This window comes from Dendropsophus ebraccatus, unplaced genomic scaffold, assembly GCF_027789765.1.
Source record: "Dendropsophus ebraccatus isolate aDenEbr1 unplaced genomic scaffold, aDenEbr1.pat pat_scaffold_1283_ctg1, whole genome shotgun sequence".
Classification (NCBI taxonomy): domain Eukaryota; kingdom Metazoa; phylum Chordata; class Amphibia; order Anura; family Hylidae; genus Dendropsophus; species Dendropsophus ebraccatus.
This window is the reverse complement of record NW_027208701.1, coordinates 16,115-41,899: the sequence shown is the minus strand read 5'-3', so window position 1 is coordinate 41,899 and position 25,785 is coordinate 16,115. Positions and strand designations below refer to the sequence as shown.

Genomic DNA, 25,785 nt, shown 5'->3' with positions numbered 1-25,785 from the left:
TACAGCACAGCTCCATCCAGGCAAGGAAGCCTTCTGCAAGTCCTTGCATAGGTGGTTGGGAACGCATCTCTGCAGTACACTGGTGCCAGGTTTACACCTCTCACATCTGATGCATGGGATTGTAATTGGTGATGTAAGGCTTGCATGCAGCTGCTCAGTCATTAAAACCTATCTAATGAAGTTCTCAGTGGGGCACAGTATTTGTCCTGGTTTTAAAGCCAGATAAGTAAGCGCAGTGCAGATGACTTTTATGCACTTGATGATCTTGCTCTTTAACTTTACGGGGTCTCTATTTGTTGCTGTGGTTCCCAAGCGCTCCCGCTCTTTGCTAATACCAGTTACCAAATCAGTGAGCTCTTTAGAAAAACCTATCCTTTCACATTTGTTTGTAAAGGCATTGGAAGCAGCTGGGTATTATACTCATGTGGTAATAGAATTGAATAAAACACCTACATTTTGTGGTTAAGAGATGGATCCCATAGGTGTAAAGTTTTGTTGTTACTTCAAGAGACATTTTTCTTTTTTTCAGTTTCCTTTGCCAGAGCAGTGGGGTGGGTGGTCACACTGACTAATCCCAGCGACATTTCTGGATATTAGAATCTCACATTTCAGTTTTCACTCATATAAACTATACCTTGCTAGGCATAACAAAGGAGACTAAAAGTATAACGTTTGGAAGTATGTGTGACTCACATTCTTAAAAGTCAAGATGAATACATATTCAGCAACGGAAAATCGAGCAAGAAACTCCGGAGAGAAGAGAAAAAAAAAAAAAAAGAGGCAAGAGAGTTCATCAAATGACAAAGTGGAAAGTCCTATTCATAGTCTGGTGTGAGCAGCCATTCAATACGTCTACTTTGCTGAGAAGCTTCCTGTTGTGTTAAGAAGATCGAGACTCGTAGGGACAAAATTGTAAAACAAAGCAGAGAGAAAGTAATCGTACGAAGAAGAGTGGAAATGTTACAGGCTCTGAAGCAGGTATGCATTAATAATACTATCATTAATGTACTGTCTATGTCTTATAGGAATCTTTAAGACCCCTTATTATGCACTTGACGGTTATATTACAGATGTAGTAGAGCACTTGTTACCAAGTCTCAGGGCTGCGTTAGACTAGACTTTTTGGAGCAAGATTTTTGAAGGAAAGGAATGGAAGCTAAAGCCCTGGACATTTCGAAAAACTAAAAAATTCTCACTCCAAAAAGTTTTAGTGAAGCCTTGACCCATTAGTCGATACTTTGGGATACTCCCTGGATAAGCCTGGCTCTATGCACTTACTTTTTCTTGAGTACCTGCTTTCAGATGAGCTTGAATTACAAATGTCTTGCTGCCAGTAGATTGTATGTAGTCATCGACTTTAAATAATAATACAGTACGTTTCTTTGTAGCCATTAGTAAAGCCGTAGATAACATATTGTAGTACCACAATGGGGTGTGCCAGAGACAAACCCAGCTCTGCCACATATTCTGACCACAGAGCAAAAGCAGGTGGTATGTATAGAAAATTGTAACGTCTATCTACATGCCAACAGCTTCTGTCATTTTAATGTATTTGTATTTTATATTACTTGTAGGATTTGTTGGTTTATGGCTCATTCTGGGGATGTAGACAGTTATTACAGTTCCTCACAATGCATTTCTCATGGGTATATACATATATATTTTCCACCATGTATTACTCATGCACAGGACAGGCCCTTACCCTGCTGCCTGCTGTAGCTAAGCCTAAACTGCAAAACAAACAAACCTCTCCCAGTCAAAAGGCACCAGTCTATAAATGTGCCAGGTGCTCCAACACCAAATCAAGCTTTTATTCCTGTATTAAGGGTAGCCTCACACATACCGTATTGCAGCGGATTTGATCTAAATAACTGAACACAGCCTCAAATCTTCACCATCAAATCTGCTGCAGATCTGCTGCTGATCCTGTATGTGTGAACGCACTCTAAGGCTATGTTCACACTACATAAAAGTACGGCCGTTGTTGCCATCGGTAACAACGACCGTACTTTATGCAACGTGGAACATTGTCTATTCCTCTTTAGGATCCCAGCCGGAGTGTATACACATCTTATACGCTCCGGCCAGGATCCCAAGCAGCGCTGCAAAGAACTGACATGTCAGTTTTCTGCGGCCGCAATTCAGTGAATTGCGGCCGTAGGAGACCCTGTCAGTTCACACAATGAAGCGAGCGGCTTTGGCCGCTTGCTTCATTGTGTCCTATGGGGAGTTCTGATGCGGGCGCGCGCCATAAAGATCATCGGGCCGGTACTTAAAGCGTAACTGTCATGTTTTTTTTATTGCAGAAATTAGTAGTATAAGCGATTTTAAGAAACTCTGTAATAGGTTTCATCAGCCAAAAAAGCCTCCTTCAGTACTCAAGAAACAATTTCCCAGCCTCCCCCCTGACTTCTTATCTGTGCATTATCAGGCAAACACGTCTTCATTACAGAGAAGCCAGTGAAGACGGGCTCTGCTCTCTCCATTGTAAGCCTATGAAGGGGGGAGGGGCCGAGGAGATCAGGGAGCAGAAGAGGTGACATGAAGGTCAGCTGTTTGTAGACTCTCTGGGCACCTAAACCGCTAAATTCAGGTGTCAGAAAGGTCAGTGCTTATCTATGAACTCACTGAGAGAAGGTTGCAGGGTGTTGTGCTGTGCAGGACTGCTCCGTGCTCAGTCACTTCTAACAGCCCCTCCCCTCTCCATAGCCACATAATGGAGACAGAAATCCTGCTGCTTCTGAAGTGAGGGGGGAGGCTGGGAGATTGCTTTTTCAGTACAGAAGGAAACTCTTTTGGTTTATAAAACCTATTACAGAGTTTCTTAAAATCGCTTGTACTGTTGATATTTAATGTTTTCAGAAAAATGACCCTGAAATGACAGTTACGCTTTAAATACTGTCCAGGAAGATCCTAACAGAGACTGGCGTTTCCGAAACCCGGCCGGGTCATGGAACGGCCAGTCTCTTACAAAGTGTGAACATAGCCTAAAGGAGATAATTAGAGGGCATAAAAAAGTCCTAACTTTTCTGCCCTCCGATGCTCCACTTCCTCTGTCTTCCCATCTGTGCTGATACTTCTCCAGACAAGAGAGGGGCGGGAGCATGTTGTGGACAGTGATCAATAGCTGCCTGATGTTACCGATGTCACAGCGACATCGGGCAGCTAATGGACATTGTATGCACCCACAATATGCACCCGCCTCTCTAGTCTGCGGAAGTTATCATAGACAGGCAGACGGTGGAAGTGGAGCGCCAGAGAGCAGAAATGGTAGGACCTTTCCTGGCCTCCAGATATTCTCTTTAAAGGGGAACTCCAGGTAGAGGTTAAAAAAAATTAAACTTCTGCAGAAGCATAAAGCATTACTTACCTATCTATTCCATTTTTGAAACTACCAAATATCCATTTGTTTTGGGGGGTTCTGTTTTGTGTTTCTACACTTCCTGGTTTATCAGTTGTACACAGTTCTACAGGTTCCAGAATGCAATGCTTTCCCTCAGCTGTTCATCACAGTTCTCCATCCTGCCTATTCCCCGCCCAAAGCTGTTGCAGAACATCTAGGCTGTGTTCATACATTGCAGTTTCATTGTGTTACTGAATTATTTGTATTAATTTATGATTTCATTGTGGTCCCACCCGCCACAGCACATTGTATTCTCTACCTGTAACACCACACAGCACTCTGTATTCTCTACCTGTAACACCACACAGCACGCTGTATTCTCTACCTGTAACACCACACAGCACGCTGTATTCTCTACCTGTAACAGCACACAGCACGCTGTATTCTCTACTTGTAACACCACACAGCACGCTGTATTCTCTACCTGTAACACCACACAGAGCACTGTATTCTCTACCTGTAACACCACACAGCACGCTGTATTCTTTACCTGTAACCAGGGGCGGTCTTGGCATTTCTGGGGCCCCAAGCGAAGTTATGTCTGGGGCCCCCCCTCGACACTCGTTCCAAAACAATAGGCCGCTGGGTGTTGCCCCCAGTAGTATATACCCCTTGTGCGCTACAGCCAGTAATATATACTTGTGTGCTGCCCCCAATAGTATATACCCCTTGTGTCCTGCCCTCAGTAGTATATACCCCTTGTTTGCTTCCCCCAGTAGTATATAGACCCCTGTGTGTTCCCCCAGTTATATATAGCCCCCCGTGTGCTCCCCCAGAAGTATATAGACCTCCTGTGTGCTGCCCCAGTTGTATATAGACCCCCTGTGTGCTGCCCCCAGTTGTATATACCCCCCTGTGTGCTCCCCCACTAGTATATAGGCCCCCTGTGTGCTGCCTCAGGGGTATTTAGCCCCCATGTGTGCTCCCCCACTTGGATATAGACCTCCTGTGTGCTCCCCCACTTGGATATAGACCCCTGTGTGCTCCTCCAGTAGTATATAAACCCCCTGTGTGGTTCCCCCAGTAGTATATAGACCCCCTGTGTACCCCACCAGTATTATATAGACCCCTTGTGTGCTGCCCCAGTAGTATACAGACCCCTGTGTGCTCCCCCAGTTATATATAGATCACCTGTGGGCCTCTCAAGTAGTATATAGACCCCCTGTATGTTCCCCCAGAAGTATATAGACCCCCTGTGTGCTCCACCAGTAGTATATAGACCCCTGTGTGCTCCCCCAGTAGTATATAGCCCCCCTGTGTGCTCCCCCACTTGGATATAGACCTCCTGTGTGCTCTCCAAGTTGTATATAGACCCCATTCTGCTGCCCCAAGTAGTATATAGACCCCCTGTGTGCTGCCCCCAGTAGTATATAGACCCCTCTGTGAAACCCCAGTAGTCTATAGCCCCTCTGTGAAACCCCAGTAGTCTATAGCCCCCCTGTGTGCTCCCCCAGTTATATAGCCCCACTGCGTGCTCCCCCCATTTATATAGACTCCCGATGTGCGCTCCCCTAGTTAAACAGACCCCTGTGTGCTCCCCCTCCCATATAGTATATAAACACAATAAAACAAACACTTATACTCACCTGGGTCCGGGCGTCTCCTCTTCTCTTCACTCTTGTGGCAGCAGGAAGGGTTTTCCCTGTGATCACAAGAGGCCGCACTCCCCTTGTCCTGGCGCCGATGCTCCATTGATGTCACTGGAGCGCCGGCACCACAAGGACAAAGCTGCCACTTGTGACCGCAGGGAAAACCCTTCCTGCGGCCACAAGAGTGACTGACAGGAAGAGGGCCAATGTCTCCCGCCCTGTCAGTGCTGCTGCATGTAGCTAAGAGCGCTCATTACGAGTGCCTATAGTTACAGTTCAGATGGCAGCAGCGAGCGGGGCAGCGGCCCTGTCCAGCTGTCTTGAGCACAAGAGCGGGGCGTGGAGGCCCCCCCTGGATGTTGGGGGCCCCAAGCGATCGCTTGGGGTGCTTGGTGCCAAAGACCGCCACTGCCTGTAACACCACACAGCCACACTGTATTCTCTACCTGTAACACCACACAACACGCTGTATTCTCTACCTGTAACAGCACACAGCACACTGTATTCTCTACCTGTAACACCACACAGCACGCTGTATTCTATACCTGTAACACCACACAGCACGCTGTATTCTCTACCTGTAACACCACACAGGACGCTGTATTCTCTACCTGTAACACCACACAGCACGCTGTATTCTCTACCTGTAACACCACACAGTGCTGTATTCTCTACCTGTAACACCACACAGTGCGCTGTATTCTCTACCTGTAACACCACACAGCACGCTGTATTCTCTACCTGTAACACCACACAGCACACTGTATTCTCTACCTGTAACACCACACAGCACGCTGTATTCTCTACCTGTAACACCACACAGTGTGCTGTATTCTCTACCTGTAACACCACACAGCACACTGTATTCTCTACCTGTAACACCACACAGCACGCTGTATTCTCTACCTGTAACACCACACAGCATGCTGTATTCTCAACTTGTACCACACAGCACACTGTATTCTCTACCTGTAACGCTGATATTGGAATAAAGTAAAGAACTTTTTTGATTTTTTTTTCTTTTCATTTCCAAAAACATATTATGATCAAGCATTTTTTATCTTTGAAGTTGAGCTCCACAATAGGGCTTTGATCCTCTCTGCCATTTAGCATCATTTACTTGTGTTACTGCATCATTTTTGTGAATACGCTGCAGTACTGTAATGACACTCCAACATGTTGTGAACACAGCCCTAATTTCCCTGCAGACTTCTGCACAATTAGAGAAATCAGTGCAACAGCTGCTTCCGGCCAGTCAGAGATGGTGAATCACTCAGGGGATTGAGGGATCCAGCCTAGGCTCCTGGGAGATCACGCCCTGCCCCCTGTCTGCATCATCAGCCTGTGCTCAGCAAACACACACAATGTGAGACAGAGGCATGGAAGATTTGTCTCCTAAGGGGGGATAGCAGAAGGAGCAGGAGACAATGTGGATTTGCACAGGGGCCACTTCCTGGATTTCTATCAGCTACCAGTGTGGCAGAACCGTACAGGTACGATAATACATTGTTTAGACACATATATTTAACTTTTAATGTACTTATAATAGAAAACAAGTTTTTCTTATCCATAGTTCCCCTTTAAACCTTTAATACATAATGGAGCTGGAAAGAAGCAGCCAGCCGTCCAGTATGTTATTATAGTACTTTGTTGAAACAGTATTGGTACATCTTCTGTGTACACAATATGTAGTGATTTGCCCCACAATTAAAGGGAACCAGTCAGCACGATCCTGATGGTAAAGATCTCTGCTGCACTAACTGGTCTCTATGCCTGTCAATCATCCCTCCAGAGCTCACTGACAGGCACTATAAAGCAAGAAGCTTTTCTGCATCACTGTGCCTGCATCAATTCAGATTGCTATGGTACAGGTGGAGTATTGTAATCAGGGAAGAATAGAAATCCAGCCTGTGGGTGGAACTGAAGACAAGGAGGGGTGGGGATTGGGAGGAAGAACAAGGAGAGGCGTTGCAGGCCTAGGGGATGGATGCCCTAGGCGACGCCTCTTTGAGTACAGATTCGCTTTAAATTCATTTATATTTTTTTAAAGTCAGCCAAGCAAAAAATAAAAGAAAAAGATATATGGCCATCTGATATAGTTTTCAACCAGTATATTTGCACTAGATAAAAAAAGACAAAAACAAACAAAAAACAAAACCATTGCATGCAGTGTAATCCAAACACCCATAGGTCCTGTTCGGAACAACTCTAAGTAAAAGTAATCTCAACCAATCAACTATAATCTGATCTGAGCTTAAATCTGGTAGCATTTAGTTTCCCTGCAGCGTTACCGCGGGGGGAGTATAACATGGTGCCCAATAAACTGTCAGTCAGTGTAATCCATGAACAGACCTGGTCCTCCATATAAAAAGACATTTTTTGTAACCACTCTTCTCTACATAGCATTTGTGAGCCATACTTTAAGGGTATTCCCCGGACCGCCATAAGGGGGGACCCGCGAGGCCCCCCTCCCTCGCCACTGCACTCTCTTGTGACCGCAAGCATAGTTTTGCTTGCGGTCACAAGAGTTCTGCTACTGTCCCCGGCTGATGCGCAGCTGCCGGGGGTGTCCCGTCCTATTCCCGGCAGCACGCGCATTAGTGAACTCCCTGTGCTGCCTGGGGCCCTGACTTCCATCACAGGAAGTGCACGTCAGAGATGCTCCTGTGCCGGAAGTCCCAGCCCCGGCGCACGGGGAGCTCTCTGATGCGCGCGCTTCCGGGGATAGGACGGGACACCCCCGGCAGCCGCGCATCAGCTGGGGACAGACCAGGAGGCGGGAGGTTCACGGGGGAGTGGATGGCAGGTGAGTTTTTTTTTTTTTGTTATCTGCTATGCACTGGGAGGGAGAGGGGAGGAGGGGGCCAATCTATAGGAAGTGGGGAAAGGGGGGCCATCTATAAGGGTGGGGGGAAGAGGGGGCCAATCTATAAGAAGGGGGGAGAGGGGAGCCATTTATAATGGGGGGAAGGGGGGACAGAGAAGCCATCTATAAGGGGGGGGAGAGGGAAGGCACCTATTAGGGAGGGGGGAGAGGGGACCATCTATAAGCAGGGGGGTAGGGGGGCCATCTATAAACAGGGGGGAAAGGGAGCCATCTATAAGGGAGGGGGGAAAGGGGGCCATCTATAAGCAGGGGGAAAGGGAGCCATCTATAAGGGAGGGGGGAAAGGGGGTCATCTATAAGAGAGGGGGGAGAGGGGGTCATCTATAAGGGAGGGGGAAGAGGGGGCCATCTATAAGGGAGGGGGGAGAGGGGGCCATCTATAAGGGAGGGGGGAGATGGGGCCATCTATAAGCAGGGGGGAAAGGGAGCCATCTATAAGGGAGGGGGAGAGGGAGCCATCTATAAGGGAGGAGGGAGAGGGGGCCATCTGTAAGCAGGGGGGAGAGGGAGCCATCTATAGGGGGGGGCCATCTATAAGGGTGGGGGAAGAGGGGACCATCTAAAATGGGGGGGGGGAGAGGGGGCCATCTATAAGGGAGGGGGGAGAGGGGGCCATCTATAAGGGAGGGGAGAGAGGGGGCCATCTATAAGGGGGTATAAGTAAGGGCAGGCATCTATAAGGGAGGGGGAGGGAGAGGGGGGCATTTATAAGAGGGTAAAAGTAAGGGCAGGTATCTATAAGGGAGGGGGAGAGGGAGCCATCTATAAGGGGGTATAAGTAAGGGCAGGCATCTATAAGGGAGGGGGGAGATGGGGCCATCTATAAAGGGATATAAGTAAGGGGGGCCATCTATAAGGGAGGGGGGAGAGGGGCCATCTATAAGGGGGAGGGGCCATCTATAAGGGGGAGAGAGGGGGCCATCTATAAGGGGGTATAAGTAAGGGGGGCATCTATAAGGGGGTATAAGTAAGGGGGGAGAGGGCCTATAAGGAGGCTACATAGAGGGGGCCATATACTATAAGGGGGATCACATAGAGTCAGCCTACCCACTAAATGAGGGCATAAAGGGGCCAATACAGATGTGCAGTTAGTAGAGAGATGAGGATGGTGCCTAATGGAGTGAGGAGCCTAATATGTCTGTCTGGCAGATTTGTGGCTCGGAGTTCTCATAATGGCCCAGGGCAGATGGAGAAGAAAATGAAAACGACTCTGATCAGAGAAGATGTCCCATGTGAGTCACCTGATATAACTGCACTATAATGTATATGGTGTACAGAGCGTGTGTAGGGCTGGGTCAGCCTCTATATGACTGGATGAGGTGATAGTGATCTGTGTACAGTGGATTATTCAGTAGCAGCGGTGGGGTTAGTCAGTATGTGGTGGTATTAGTCGGTAGCAGCGATGGTGTTAGTCAGTATGTGGTGGTATTAGTCAGTAGCAGCGGTGGTGTTAGTCAGTATGGGGTGGTAATATTTGTTACTTGTTATCTGGTACTGTGTTTTATTGGTCTCAGTATGGATTTGGTCAGTAACAATATGGTGGTGATGGTAGTGGGTGGGGTGTTGTAGCGGTAATATTTCCTTCCTATATACTGGTAATATTGGTCTCAGTGTACAGGATTTGGTCAATAACAGAATGGCGGGTAATATGTATGGTGATAAAATTTTCTCTTCCTATAGGCTGGTGTATTGGTAATATCTGTCTTGGAGTATATACCAATAGCATCACTTGGTCGTGAAAGGAGGGGCGAAGGGGGGGGGGCAGGTTGACCTCTCGCAACAGGGCCCAGGAGACATTAACTACGTCCCTGGGCCTATCCACTGGATGTCTGTCTACAGGATATGTCAGAAATGTATAATAGATGCCAACTCTGGGACCCACACCTATCTCTAAAACAGGAGTTTCTTGGTCTTTTCCAATCTAGTCACAGTGACCATAAGTGCTAGGATTCCAAAAACTGCCTAAATGGCAGTTTACATAACTCCCATGGACATTAATAGGAGTTGTGTAAGGAGGGGATTTTGTTCTACAGATAGGCGTGGGTCCCAGATGTGAGACCTACATTTATCAGATATTTATGGTGTATCCTGTGGATGAGTCATTAATGCCAGCGATGAGAATATTTCTCTAAAAGGAATTGGTCATCCCTTTCATGCTGCATGAACCAGGCATTAGGGTGGTCCCTGGTGGCTTCTCCCCTCCCCAATGATTGATAGCTCTCTGTTTGGGTATAAGGAGAGATCTATCAAACAAGCACAGCAATTGGGGTGGGGGAAGCCCCTAAGGACCATCCCACTGACTAGTGGTTTGAGTGGTATGAAAGTGACGACAGGTTCCCTTAAAGTGTAGTCATAGTATATTATGTGCCATATGTCTGTACACCCCAGACCACAAATAGATTTATATCTAAGGCCATGTTCCCACATTGCAGCCAAAGTTATGCCCCGATATGGTCGCTGAACAATGTTGTTGATAATTCCCAGTTTTTAGTGACCATATGGGAGTGTGGTTTTGGTCGCATTGAGTGGCCACAATGTGGGAATGCGTCCTGAACAGATAGCAGTATGTTATGCTATCATTCTTAAGGGTAGCTTCACACGTACCTTATTGCTGCGTTTTTAATGGTGCGTTTTTATCGCGTTTTTGGTGCGATTTTTACATGCAAGATCTGACGATCGCCTGGGCGCCACTCCCCCCCCCCCCCCCCCCCCCGCAGCTCCCTGTGACCCCCGGATGTTACCCGCTCCTGCTTGCTGTTGGCACGTATAATAGTGCCGGCAGCGGGCATGGGAATGAGGAGCAAGCGAGCGCTGACCTGACAGATTGGTGCACGCTTGCTCTCCACATCGCCCCGTGTAATAGGGACTTAAGGCTATGTTCACATGTCCAGGTTTTTAGATGAAACTTTTGGACCCAAAGCCAACAATAGATTTCAAAGGAAGTAAAATCTCAGTCTTTCCTGTATATATGCCCTTCTTTTATACTCCATTCCCAGCTTTGGTTTCAAAATCTGCATAAAAGTTTGAACATGGCATGGTAACATACCTAAAATTTTAGAACTAAGGAAAAAGTGTGTATATTGGGGCATTCTGTCCCTCATTTAAAGTGATTCTGTACCCACAATCTGCCTCCCCCAAACCACTTGTACCTTCGGTAAGCTGCTTTTAAGCAAGATCAGTCCTGGGGTCCGTTCGGCAGGTGAGGCAGTTAATGTCATAAAAAAACAACTTTTAAACTGGCAGCCCGGTGCCCTTTAGCCGTGGCTTACATTGTGTATGAATTAGGGTGGCACAACCCCTCTGTCCCTCCTCCCCACCCTCCTCATCATTAGGAATGCTCCAGCCAGATTGCCTCCTATTCGTCAGCTGTGTGACTCCGGCACATGGGCCGGATCGTTAAGCAGTTGTGTAGTTTTCACTGCAGAGGAATAGGAAAAATGGTGAAGAGGGTGGGGAGGAGGGACAGGGGCTGCCAGTTTAAAAGTTGTTTTTTAGGACAATAACTGCATCACCTGCCAAATGGACCACAGGTCAAATCTTGCATTAAAAGCAGCTATCTGAAGGTACAAGTGGTTTGGGGAGGTCAGATTGTGGGTACAGAGACACTTTAAGAGCTTCCACAATGAACCATAGCCAGAGTCCATGAAATATCCTCGGGGATGTCAATGGGGAGCATTAAATACTTGCTGTCAGTTTTCCCACCAGTAGTAACTGATCAATGGAGGTCTCAGCAGCTTGTGTTCGTCTTAATTTCAGGTCACTCTTCTACAAATTATTGCCTAATGTGGACAACCCCTTTAAATGATTTTAATTATGTATCAAAAATGTTCGTTCTCCACTAAAACCCTAATTTTGCCGATATTGCAACATTTGTTGTGTAATCCGGCATTCTGCTTTCTAGCCCCGTCTCCTCCGACTGTCAATCATTCTGGAGGAGAGGGACGGATCACGCAGCAGTTCACTAGGTATATATGCACTGCTGGTAATCTGGTAACTCACAGAATGGATATATGCATATCTGTGCTATCAGTTTCCCTTTGCTATTGTTCACACAGGAAGATGTGCGGCCAATAACGTTAAATTTGATCGCAATCCAAAAGAAGCACTCAACCGAGGATTGGGTGTTTTCCCGGTCCTCAGCTGATCACTGTCACTTTTATGTGGGCCAATAATAGTTTTTAGCAATGCTCCTTGCCGTTAATCGACTCGTGTAAAAGGCCATTTAGCCTCATTAGGTAAATGGGTCTGAGAATGATGCAATATGAGATACAGCCTATGGCCAGAAGTACCATTATGTCCTAATAAAAGGAGCCATGTCTTGCTTATCTCATGGTTTATATGGGAGAGTTTGCCTGATGGGGCTACACAGAGAACTTTTTTTTAAAACATGTTTTAGTGAAACCCACAAATTTGCCAATAATTTGCTTTCCTGTATGCGGTGTGAGTCTATTACATCATCAGCCCTGTTTTAGCAGCATCCCTTTTTTTTATCAAACAAGACAGCTTCAGTGAAAATCTAGAAAAGTTAATTTGCAAACAGATTGTTCTGTGTAAAAATGGCAAACTGTCAATGGCTGGAATGTAGTCAGTTTTACATTTGCGTCCCTTTCTGTTCTTTAAGTAAACTGCATAAATCAATAGTGTATGTGAATATAAGAAATTAAAGCAAATCAACTGTTAGGTACTTTCGCTTTAAGCATTGCGCATGGATAGAACGCGCCCGGTGCCGCAGTCCTTTTTTTTGACTGCGGCCTGGTACCCATGTACCGTGCCATTCTATTCCCGGCACCAGGCTGGGGGTGAAGTACTGGAGGACCGTGGCGCCGTTCTATCCATGGGCAATACTTAAAGTGAATGTACCTGATGGTAAATTCACTTTAAGCAACATACCTTATCAAAGAAAACACTCTCTTTCAACTTATGAACTACTTTTTCTCCCTCCTTCTAATCACTCGCCTGGACTGTTGGCACCGCCACCCACAGAAAGGGGAGAGTAACCCAAGGAAGGTGTAACCGGTATGTGTAGGTGCTGGTGCAATGATCAATGAGATAAGTGAGTGGTGGAGAAGAGAGTGCGCAGAGAAAGGAGAATATGGATAGGTAGAGAAGAAGAAAGAAACATCTCCACTGACCCACAGAATCACCTAGCAAAAAACAGTAACCCTATAGTGACTACAGCTGTGCAATACATACATAGTCATACATAGAATACTGACATCTGGTGGCGAAACTCACATACAACCTCATCACCACCTTACTTTGGAGCAGTGCTTCCCAACCTTTTCCACCTCGGGGCACCCCTACTAAATGAGGTTCTACAAAATAAGAAAACCGTCATACAGTGACTCACAGGTGACGTCTTCTTTGATCTGAGGCGTCACTTTCCCTTTTCCTCTCCATCCAGTCCAGTCCTCCATGATGATTTCTTCCAGCTAATTTTCATCTCTTCAGAACCTGCGAGACAAACAATTTAGGCTCCGCACATTTCTAGCAACTTCCTTTCCTTTCTCCCTCCTGTAGGCTCCCAAAGTAACTGCGCTGTGTGGTGTTATGTGCAGTAAAGTGAGTAGGAATGTGGGATGCCCCCTGTATGAAGGATACCCTGCTGTGCCCCCATGAGCTAATAATGCCCCCAGAGGTGCCCCCATGAACTAATAATGCCCCCAGAGGTGCCCCCATGAACTAATAATGCCCCCAGAGGTGCCCCCATGAACTAATAATGCCCCCAGAGGTGCCCCCATGAACTAATAATGCCCCCAGAGGTGCCCCCATGAACTAATAATGCCCCCAGAGGTTCCCATATGAACTAATAATGCCCCCAGAGGTTCCCATATGAACTAATAATGCCCCCAGAGGTGCCCCCATGAACTAATAATGCCCCCAGAGGTGCCCCCATGAACTAATAATGCCCCCAGAGGTGCCCCCATGAGCTAATAATGCCCCCAGAGGTGCCCCCATATACTAATAATGCCCCTAGAGGTGCCCCCATGAGCTAATAATGCCCCCAGAGGTGCCCCTAAAAATAACAAACATCCTACTCACCTAATCTGCGCTGTGGCTGCAGGCAGCAGCTCTCCTCCTCTTCTGGCTCCATCTTGCGAGCCGCAGGGACAGGACCTCCGGCAGGCGTGATGACGTCACATCATCACGCCTGCCGGAGAGGTCACGTCCCGGCCTCCCATAGGCTGCTAGCATTAAGTGCCAGCGGCCTATGGTAGTGAATGTAGGAGCAGGATGCTGACAATTCCTGCTCCTACATTATGCTCACTTTAATGTTCACAGTGCGGGCGGAACATCAAAGTGATCTGTGCATCCCGAGAAGCTGCGCGGCCGCAGCTTCTCGGGATGCTTAAAGTGACAGCACGCATTTCCCACCGGGATCCCGCGGCACCCCTGGCGGGTTCTCCCGGCACACCAGTGTGCCGCGGCACCCCGGTTGGGAAGCGCTGCTTTGGAGTATAAGGCTTTTGCGACAGATGTAAGACAAGAAACCCCCAATATGGGACCCCACATATGCATAGGGGAGGGAACGGTGCATGAGTGAGCTGCTGTAAATCTAGCACTGGAGTCAGTATAACACTTACTGTACACTGCTCAGTATTGCTATATATCTTCCATGCTGCTGTTGCTTGTAGGCAGGGCCGGATTTACCACTAGGCACCCGTGGTCCGGTGCCTAGGGCAGCACCTTGCAGGGGGGGCAGCACCAGGGAGCAGGGGGAAAGAAAAAACATTTTTTTTGTTTTTATTTTCTCACCTCCTGTTCAGACTTGCCAGTAAATCTGGTGTCTTTTCCAGGGGGGTGGGGGGTATGGTGGTATTGGTCAGGCCTGGTATGGCCAATCGGTGCGTGAAGATAGGGGGGTCTTCACGTTTAGTGCCTAGGGCAGCAGCAAGTGTTAATACGGCTCTGCTTGTAAGTGTTTGCTAATGAGCTATACAGGTATGTTCACACTGAGTAAATGGGGTGTTCTGATACTAAAGCAGGTGGGATTCCGCGACGAAACTCTCCGCCGCGTAATTCCACCCCATTTGCTCAGCGTAAACATACCCTTAGAGAACCAGATCCCTTTCTCTGAATACAGTGTTTGGGAGTCATAGCAGCTAATCTACAACCACTAACTGAAGAACAACTAGAAATTAGTGAGTCTGCAGAGGGAAGAATCCCATATAAAAGTCATATAATAGAAATTTTTATTGTCACTGGCATACTTGTACAGTATGCCAGTCTTAAAAAAAGCCGCCCCCCCCCCCCTTCCCCTCCTGGATTTACTAAGAGTAGAACGCCTCTTAAGGCCCTATTCCACCAACAGATCTGACGACAGATTATCTGACAAAAATTTGAAGCCAAACCCAGGAACAGACTATAAACTGAGATCAGGTCATAAAGGAAAGACTGGATTTCGCCTCTTTTCCGATCCATTCCTGGGCTTGGCTTCAAATCTTTAGCAGATAATCTGTCGTCAGATCTGTTGGTGGAATAGGGCCTTTAGTACTGCCAGCTGCTCAGAGCAGGTGTAGATTTTCGCTGTTGTACACCTGTTTCCAGGTGTAAACCTTAATAAATCGGGTGTGGGAGGAGGCCACTCTTCCTCCGCCCCTCTCCCACCACCCATCAGGCGAGAGACGGATACACCTGGCATATGCCACAGAAAAGGAGCGAATCTGCCCCTTTTCCGTGGCATGCGCTAGGGGCACATGATGACAAAACTCCCCTAAATACTGCTATTTCTCATGTAAACGCATGACAGTTTATCCTAAAATTTACCTTAAAATACTGGTGTGTTTTAAAGCGTAGCTGTCATTTCAAACAACTTTGCAGAAATCAACAGTACAAGCGATTAAAAAGAAAAAAAAAAAGTGTAATATGTTTTATTAGGCAAAAGAATTTCCTTCTGTACTCACTGGGCTGACTTTTCAACACCGCTCCCCCCCCCTCCCCCTCCTTTCTTATCTGTTCATAGTCAAGAAAAGCCATCTTCATCAAAGCAAAGTGAAGATAGGTTTGCACTGCCCATTATAGTCTATGGAGGGGGGAGGGGCTGAGAAGATGAGTGGGCAGGAAAAAAAGACAAAGAGCCCTGTGCACTGTGCAGACTTTGTGGCCACAGAAAAGGCTGGATTTATATGTTACACTGCTCAGTGCTGGTCTGGGAACTTCTGAAGGTTTGCTACAGTGAGGTAGGATTGCAGGATGTTGTTGTTAGTGCTTAATGACTATATAGTGTATAGGAGGCAGCACAGAGGCTAGTCTGCATCCACACTGCAGCTGACCATAGGGAAAGCACACACAGGGATGGAGTTTGGAGGGATAACAGGGGTTAAAATGGCATATAGTAGAGATAGAATGGCCAGATATAGTCCTGCTCCTTATATACATACACAAGACTGCACATCCTGAAAAAATGAACTGAAATGATAGCTACACTTAACAATAAAAAACAATTCAGCCACAATATTCTGACATATGTCATCTAGTAACTGAGAAAAAAAAAATCAAACACCTACAAAAGTATTCTGCGGTCTTCTGTGACTTCCTGAGTGAAGAAAAAAAATCTATAGTCGCCCCAATTTCTCATAATAGTTTATGACATGTAGATAACGGGACGTGTAAGAATTCCCTAGCACAATATTATTATAACAGAGACCATGGCCAATTCTAACATTTTGTAAAACTGCTGCTTGTTTTTCATAGATGATTCATGACCTTTATGTGAATATCCTAACTGCAATACAAACATGACACAAATATAGATGTACTACAAGACAAACAGAATGCGGACCTCCCAAGAATTCTTATTTTTAGCCTGGTCTTTCCTTGGTCTTTTCTGACAAAATTAGGATAATATAACTATGTTATCGCAAATTAACAACATAGGGGGAGATTTATCAAACATGGTGTAAAGTGAAACTGGCTCAGTTGCCCCTAGCAACCAATCAGATTCCACTTTTCATTCCTCACAGGCTCTTTGGAAAATCAAAGGTGAAATCTGATTGGTTGCTAGGGGCAACTGAGCCAGTTTCACTTTACACCATGTTTGATAAATCTCCCCCATAGTTTTAAAGGCTACCTGTCAAAAATAAAAAGTGCCCAGCAAGGAAAGACACTGGAGAAAGGTCGACCCCCGAACCCATGTGAGGACCTCTACAACGCAGTACCAATGGTTTAGGGGTGGATACATGCCGGTATAGAGTCACTTTAAAGCAGTTTAAAAGGGGCCTGGGTGTCCAACTCAGAATTATTTCCCATATTTAATAGGCACTGTCATTTTCAATCAACTTCCCTCCACGTGATTGCCAATGTGATTCCTAACTTCGTTAACCAAAAAAGACTCCTTACACCAGGGATGGGGAACCTACGGCCCTCCAGCTGTTGCAATATTTATAGTTTTTGCAACAGCTGGAGGTTCGAAGGTTCCCCATCCCTGCTTTATACCTAGAAAAAAACCTCTGAAACCTTGGCCAGTAGGTGCCTCTCTTCTCTGCATTCTGCTGTCCACTGCACATTGTCAAGAGTGTCTGTCTAGTAACAGCTAGATCAGGACAAATATAGGAAGTCGGAGGGAAGGTTTTAACTTGTGCTGCTGCAAGCAAGCCGGAGGGGGCTGGAAGGAGGAGGGGTAGAAGTATTGGTTCTGTAGATCATAGAGGTGGCACTTGCATCTATCAGACATCTACAGCATGGCCTCTGGATATGCCACCAATGTCCATCTGGGAATACTCCTGTAAGATATCTATCAAATTCTAAGACACTTACAATTTTTTAAATCTTTTCTTTTTTTCATTCGTCTTTACTTGCACCCGCTCAACGGTAGAATGTTTTTGTTTTATATTCTACGGGTATAGAATCCGCACATACATCACACAGATTCTCTAATGTGTATGAGACATGATATATCTAGATAATGCCATGTAATACCTAATACCACTATATTAGTCAGCTCATTTTTGTGGTTGCTTTAACGCTTTTTATAATCTAACATAGTCAGAATAGTACAGCAATTTCCCAATTTTTACCAGAATCACATTTCTAGGTATTTGCTGGACTCTAAAACTATTAAAAGGAATAAAGTGTTTTTTTAAACCAGATAATGACACATACTCTTGTCTTTATATCTATTTATATTTTCTGGTTGCAATTTTTTTCTTCTATCTTTTTTTTTTTTCAGTACTTGATCATCCTTGTGTCCCCCTTCTCTCCTGTGTGTGATGATAAAGAGGAGACTAACAATTAGTGATTTCTACTAAAAAAAAAAACCCTTCTTTCTCATATGACATGTTATGCTCTAATAATTTTCTGTTGTTTCCATATTATGGCTCTGTACAGTCTAGACATTATATATAGAGCTACAATACGCTCATGTCCAGAAATTCATAAAGAGGTTGACTTGCCACAGACAACCCCTTTAATATGGGAGCTGCTACAGGGATCAACATACCGGTACCCTCAACACTTGGGAGAAACTGTGGCAAAACATTATCCCTGCAGTAAAACATTGTATTACATTGTAGCCATTTCAGATTAACACCTTTCACTGTAATCCATGACCTGTTCTTAAAGTGTCCCTGTCGTTATAACTTTCTAACTCTAAATCAATAGATGTGAAATAAAGCAAGTTTGCAATATGCATTATTATTTTTTTTGTTGTTATCGTGCTGTAAAACAAAGCTATACTTACCAGAAATCCAGGACCAGTCTTCTGAAGGCAGATCTTCAGAGAGTCCTGGCTCAATGTGTCTGTCAATCACATGACTGCCTTCTCTGTGAGCGCTAAGATGGCCTAGTAAACACAGGACTTCCTGTTTTCTGACTCTTTGAGAAAAAAACAGTCAGAAAACAGGAAGTGCAGTGTTTTCCATAACTAAAAAAAAATTATGAATGTAAATTGCAAACTTGCTTTATATCACATCTACGGTTTAGATTTTCTAAGTTGAAAAGACAGATTCTTTTTGTTAATGCAGCTTACCCCCATTCGCTTCATACCAGCCTAGGCGCAGTATCTGGCATAACCAACAAACAGATGTAGTCCAGATTTAGAAAACAGTGATATTACTAATCCTGTACAACTTCTTTAATGTTCTAAAAATGACCACCAATGTGTACACCACAACAGATCACTGCGCTGTATTATATCTCTAACCTATTTTTATTTGCATTTATTTTCAGTAACCAAAAAATGATGCCAAAATCTGCAGGAGGCAATGTTTCCTGGGACTTTAATACCACAATGCTGGTTTCCAACAATTCCTCGACCGAGTTACAGCAGTGCAACCCACCCTATGATAAAAGCGCCCTTTTTGTCATCATACTCTACAGCATTGTCCTAGTCATTGGATTTCCAGCTAACATTTTGACCTTGTGGTTGACATTTTTACAAATATGGAGGAAAAACGTGCTGGCTGTATACCTGTTCAGCCTATCCCTAAGTGAACTCATGTACCTTGGGACAATACCCATTTGGATCCTTTATGTGAAAAATGGCCATAATTGGCAATGGGGACCAACTGCTTGCAAAATTACCGGCTATATTTTTTTCAACAACATATATATTAGTATTTTGCTTTTGTGTTGCATTTCCGTGGATCGTTACTTGGCTGTGGAATACGCTTTAGAATCCCGGGGGGTCCGGAGGCAAAAAATTGCCATACTTGTTACTGTGGTTCTTTGCAGCTTGGTGGGGCTTATTCATTCCACAGTCTTCATCATCAGTGATGGTGACCAAACAGAGAACCAAACCACTTGTTTCGAAACCTTGCCTATACCATCACATATCGCTCATTTCTATGTTGCCAGGTTCATCATTGGATTTTTAGTTCCTCTCCTGACATTAATCTATACAAACTCTGTGATAAAAAAGAGGATTGAGACCAGCGGCAGCTTTACCGATCAGCAGAAGAGAAAAGTCAAGTATCTTGCTATAACCATAATAATCATATTCATGATCTGCTTTGCTCCCTATCACTTTGTGTTGCTCACCCGAGGTATTGCTTACTACTTAAAGGAGAGTTCAGAAAACTTCTGTGAATTTGAAGAGGAAATTTATACGGTTTATTCTATATTTCTTTGCCTGGTCACAGTAAACAGTGTGGCGGATCCCTTTATCTACGTATTGGTTAGCGAAAATGTGAGGAAGGATATCTGCAGAGCCATGGGGGTCTGGAGAAGACAACTATCCTTCAATACCAAGAGTGACAGCACCTATCCCCATATGCACAATTCTAGAGATCTACATGTGGACAAAGAGTATTCTTCACAAAGTGGTTATGGGATAACAGATATACTGCAGGAGAGACATTGACCCAATAGTGCGCTGCCGAAATACTAAGATTTTTATTATTTATGTTATTTATTTTTATGGCTAATATGTAAATATTCGTCCCCGCTCTCTTTCCTTATACAAGCCTACATTTAATAAATTCTTATTGAAATAATTCTATGGTCTCAGGGACAGCTTAATTTCCCAATGTATGCTTGTAACTTGTGTCTGGAAGTAATAGCATGTGTAGGATTTTGACAAAGGGTGTAGCATGAACTTGCCAGTCAGTGTTACCATTACTATTGTCAGTCACAGTGACCCAACAACATTGCCAGCTATGGACCATTCCCCTATATAAAAACTCTCCTAAAAGTGCAAGCCGCTATAATACAGCTAACTATAGTACCACCATTATAAGTCGTCCCAATATGAGAACCAGATGTTTCCTGTATGTAGAGCCTGCCAACCCATATCTCCTGGCTGCGCACGTCTCCTGCAGCTTATTCATAAAAACCATACAGGTCAGAAACTTGTGAGTTATGTTTTGCTACTATGATGCTTTTAGCTATATTTTATAAACATTCTGCTAGTTTTTTTTTAAGTATAGTTTCTCATATCAAACTGAGCCACTGCAACCTCATCTATGACAGATCACTTAGCAGAAGTGCTGCAGTACAAGTGAGGAAAGCCGATCACAGCTCAGTCTATTGTGTTGGTAAATGACCCCCAGGGACAGCAACTTTCCTGATGTTGACCGCCACAATCAGGAGAATGAGCTGTGGTAGCCCAACTTGCAGCGACCTCCATCCAAGCAGCTCTGTTCTAAATTTACTGAGTTCCTGGATGGAGATCATTGATAGTGGGGAAGTGAAAAGAAAATAGCTAGGCTAATGCTTATCAAAAAAAAAAAAAAAAACCACATATATAGAGAGAATAATATGATCGGAAAATGATCGGAAATAAGATATCCTGTCATATGTAGTCATAATAGTGGACCATAAAACGGCATAAGGATGTGCAGATTGGTCTTTACAAAGTAAAACGAATGTACCACCAGGTACATTAAAGGGGTTGGCCACTTTATAGTAAAATAGTTCAGTGTACAGTATTAGTAAGTGTACTTACTGCACTTACTGACAGCAGCTCCCTGTGTACCTCAGAGCTAAAATCAGACTCCCCTCCTCCAGACTGGGCTGCCCTGCTGTGTGGTGAGGCTGTCCATAAGATGGCCGATATAGAGGAGCATGTGACCATGCCCCACCCCCCAGTATCCACCAATGAGCCTGTATATGCTTATGGTGGACACTGGGGGCGTGGCATGGTCACATGCTCCTCCATGTCGCCCATCTTATGGACAGATTCGTCACAGAGCAGGGCAGCCCAGCCTGGAAGAGAAGAGCTCTATGAAGTACATAGGGAGCTGCTGTCAGTATATACAGTAATTACACTTACTAATACTGTAGTCTAAAAATTTTACTATAAAGTGGCAAACCCCTTTAACAGACTGGATGCGGAACAGAAGAAAATTGAACTACTCCCACACATTGCATTTTAACCCCTTAGTGAACCAAGCCAATTTGGGCAATATTACAAAAACACTTCCTAATTTTTGCATTGTATATAATAACTTTATTTTTTCAAGCCATATGAGGGCTTGTTTTATGTGGGACAAGTTGTACTTTTTTCTAATAAAAAAAAAGGTTGGGTCTATCATATAATCATAAAAATTAGAAATGAGTGAAATTACATTACAAACAAAGCAAAGCTCTGGATTGCTTCGGGGGCTCCCAACGTCTGGACGTTCCACTCAGCCAATCAGTTCACTGCTCCACCACACCCGCTGATTGGCTAAGCGGGACGTCCAGATGCCAGGAACCCTGAGGCAAGCAAGGGCGCGAACCTGGTAATGTATGTACCGGGCCACAGGGGGGGGGGCTTTTACATACTTGCAGCAGGATGACAATTCCGCTCAGAATATGTAATCTCATTGAAAGTGACAGTGAAGAAATCTGCAGTGGATTTCAATGCGAACTTGAAGCGTGAAATCCACTGTGGATACATTATGTGTAAACCCACCCTTAAGCTAACATAATACTTACCGTTAAGCTAACAAATAACCTGCTGATAGTTTCTCTTTAAAGGGGTTATCTAGTGCTACAAAACATGGCCACTTTCCCCCTACTGTGGTCTCCAGTTTGGGTGGGGTTTTAAAACTCAGTTCCATTGAAGTAAATGGAGCTTAATTGCAAACCGCACCTGAACTGGAGACAACTGTAGGGGGAAAAGTGGCCATGTTTTTGTAGCGCTGGATAACCCCTTTAACTAGTCCCATAAGGGGACTTTACTTGCGATACTCTAATGCAGTGTATTATGTCTGTCAGTATTATGCTGGTTGGCAATCTGCACAGAATAGCAGCATAAACATGGCAGCCCTGGGGGCCTTCTAAAGGTCCTAAAAACTGTCAAAGCCGTTACTCCCATGTTATAGCATATTGTAACTGTTCAATATGTTTTGGGTACTTATTTACCCCTTCAAATTAAAGTAGATAACCCTTCAACCGTTCTTATATACTGTATATCGGCACTGTGGAGAAAACTGTGACACCTCTTTATTCATGTGTTATAGTCACCTGCAGTATCGATGTGCTGGAAAAAAATCAGTGAACTAGTGTTGTGGTGCCATTGCTAGTCAGGAAGTGATAACACATCCTAGTAATATACAGTAACTTCCTATAGTGGAAAAACCCGAATGATGAAGTTAGTAATGATTATGCTTCTCATATATACTTTTGCCACTAGATGGCACACCATACAGATCTTACAGCAGAGCTGCTGTTCAAAGCACCATCATCCTGCAAAGTGACCACACAGCAAATACTGAGGTAATGCAGACCATTTTATGAAGATGTTCTGTATCAGCTGGGGTATGTCTTTATAGAATATTTGGTAGGCAGTGGCGTAGCGACCACAATCGGGCCGTTACCAAGAGGGGCCAGCACCCCCCCCCCCCCCGCTTGCCACCACACTGCCCACCAGTGTTTTGCTTACGGTCACAAGAGGGAGGCTGGAACTGGCCCCCGGCTGATCCGCGGCTCCCCGGCTCGTTCCCGTCCCAGCCCCGGCAGCACACCGACCACAGAACTCTGCATGCGCCGGGGAAGTACTTCCGGCACAGGGCGCGTCACTAACACGCGCCTCCTGTGTCAGAAGTAACACAGAGCTCTGTGGTGCGTGTGCTGCTGGGGCTGGGATGAGAAGAGCCGGGGAGCCGCGGATCAGCCGGGGGCCAATTCCAGCCTGCAGGAGAGAAGAGCCACGACGGGGGAGCGAGTTGTCAGGTGAGCTGTTGTTGTTTTTTTGTTTTTTTTTTATCTGCGTTGCACAGACTAGGCGGCATCTATAAGGGGGATAACTGGGGGGCAGGCATCTATAAGGGGGATAACTGGGGGGGCATCTATAAGGGGGATAACTAGGGGGGGCATCTATAAGGGGGATAACTAGGGGGGCATCTATAAGGGGGATAACTGGGGGGCATCTATAAGGGGGATAACCAGGGGGCATCTATAAGGGGGATACAGGGGAGACCATCTATAAGGGGGATAACTAGGGGGCATCTATAAGTGGGATACAGGGGGGACCATCTATAAGGGGGATAACCAGGGGACATCTATAAGGGGGATACAGGGGGGACCATCTATAAAGGGGATGACATAGGGGGAGCATCTATAAGGGGGATAACATAGGGGGGCCATCTTTAGGGGAATAACATAGGGGGAGCATCTATAAGGGTGATAACATGGGGGGGCATCTATAAGGGAGATAACATGGGGGGCATCTATAAGGGGGACTCCATGGGGGGTGTATGCAATAGGGCATGTACTATAGTGGACTACACAGAGGGGGCATAAACTAGAAGGGTGATCACATAGCGCCAGCCTACCCACCTAATGAGCGCACAAAGGGGACGAGACAGATGTGCAGTTTGTAGAGAGATGAGGATGGTGCCAGTGTGAGGAGCCTAATATGTCTGTCTGGCAGATTCTGTGGATTTGTGGCTCGGAGAAGTTCTCATAACGGCCCAGGGCAGATGGAGAAGAAGATGAAAAGGGAAGAACTCCAATCAGAGAGGACGTCCCCTGTGAGTCACCGGATATAACTGCACTGTAATGTATATGGAGTAAAGAACCTGTGTAGAGCTGAGGCTACCTCTATATGACTGGATGAGGTAATATTGGTCTTTGTACAGTGGATGTTATTCAGTAGCAGCGGTTGTATTAGTCAGTATGTGGTGATGTTAATCAGTAGCAGTGGTGGTATTAGTAGCAGCAGTGGTGTTAGTTTAGTATATGGTGGTATAAGTCAGTAGCAGCAGTGGTGTTAGTCAGTATGTGGTGGTATTTGTTACTTGTAATCTGGTACTTTGTTTTATTGGATTACGTATACTGGATTTGGTCAGTCACAATATGGTGGTCATAGTATGGCGGTGATATTTGCCCCTTGTATACTGTTATTATTGGTAATATTGGTCTCAGTATACAGGATTTGGTTAGTAATAGTATGATGATAATATGTATGGTGATTATATTTCCTATACACTGGTATTATTGGTAATATCAGTCTTGATATAGATACCAATAGCATAGCTTGGTCGAGGAAGGGGGGGCCCAAAATAAACTCTTGCACCAGGGCCCAAGAGACATTAGCTACGCCCCTGTTGGTAGGATGCTTTAAAACTCTCTAATTCAATCAGCTCCTGCTCTTGAAGAAAAGAAGAGAGGGCTTTGTATCATTCACATTTCCCAACATGTTGTAGCAATTCTAAATACTGTAAGTGGAAGCTGCAGTAAAGGAATTGTATGGTTACTCACTCTCTAAAAGCACTGCAGCCCTGTAAGGTAGGAATTGTTAAGGGCCCAGGCTCACTGACTTCTCTCAGTCCACACATCCATACCTATTGAGCTCAATAGGTGCAATGTGACAGTCGCATGATAAACTGTTTGTAGATACCCCCACTTTTCACTGAACAGATGTTAAACTGAAATATTACACCCAGTAAGATCAATGGGCATCTGCTGACTTCACCGAGTGCCAAAGGTCCTTCATCAGCAGGGAGCTGGACCTCTGTTCACGCTAATAGAGGCGATACTCACTGTCTGTGAGTATTCCAATCTAGACATTGTGCACAAAGAAAGAAAAAAAACTGAACAAATGGTGATGCATGTGCAGATCAATATAACCAGAGTATTAGTGTTTTGGCAATCACAAGTGCACGCTCACCTGTAGTGGTCGTACATGCTCAGATACAACTCTAATGTGTGTTAAATCAGGATCTACTGCCGTCCACCTCCAGGGGGTCCTTTCTGGTTCCTGGTGTAGAAATCAGCTTTGTAGAACAATGGTGGATCACACGCAGGCGCCAAAACACTTTTTGAAAGCCAGGTTCAGATCTTCCGATTTAGAAGAAGAAACGGTCAGGCATTTTGCAGATTAGTATTCTTCTTTATTATAAAGCTGTTACGTGTTTTGAGGTTTCACCGCCCCCTTCATCAGACATCTAGACATTGGGGGACATTTACTAACGAGTCTAATTTGTGGGACTATTCTAATGAGGATCGGTGTATATTTTGGTTCAATATTTTGTGACTGATAT

The 25,785-nt window shown here is 45.2% G+C and overlaps 1 protein-coding gene across 1 annotated transcript; it reads left to right on the top strand.

Annotated features, from left to right (window-relative positions):
- Positions 1 to 842: 842 nt before the first annotated feature.
- On the top strand, positions 843 to 20,310 carry LOC138775065 (probable G-protein coupled receptor 132). Its single transcript, XM_069955801.1, has 2 exons — positions 843 to 978; positions 19,046 to 20,310. The coding sequence occupies exon 2, from the start codon at positions 19,056 to 19,058 to the stop codon at positions 20,175 to 20,177; it is 1,122 nt and encodes a 373-aa protein (XP_069811902.1). The 5' UTR covers positions 843 to 978; positions 19,046 to 19,055; the 3' UTR covers positions 20,178 to 20,310.
- The last annotated feature ends 5,475 nt before the right edge of the window (positions 20,311 to 25,785 follow it).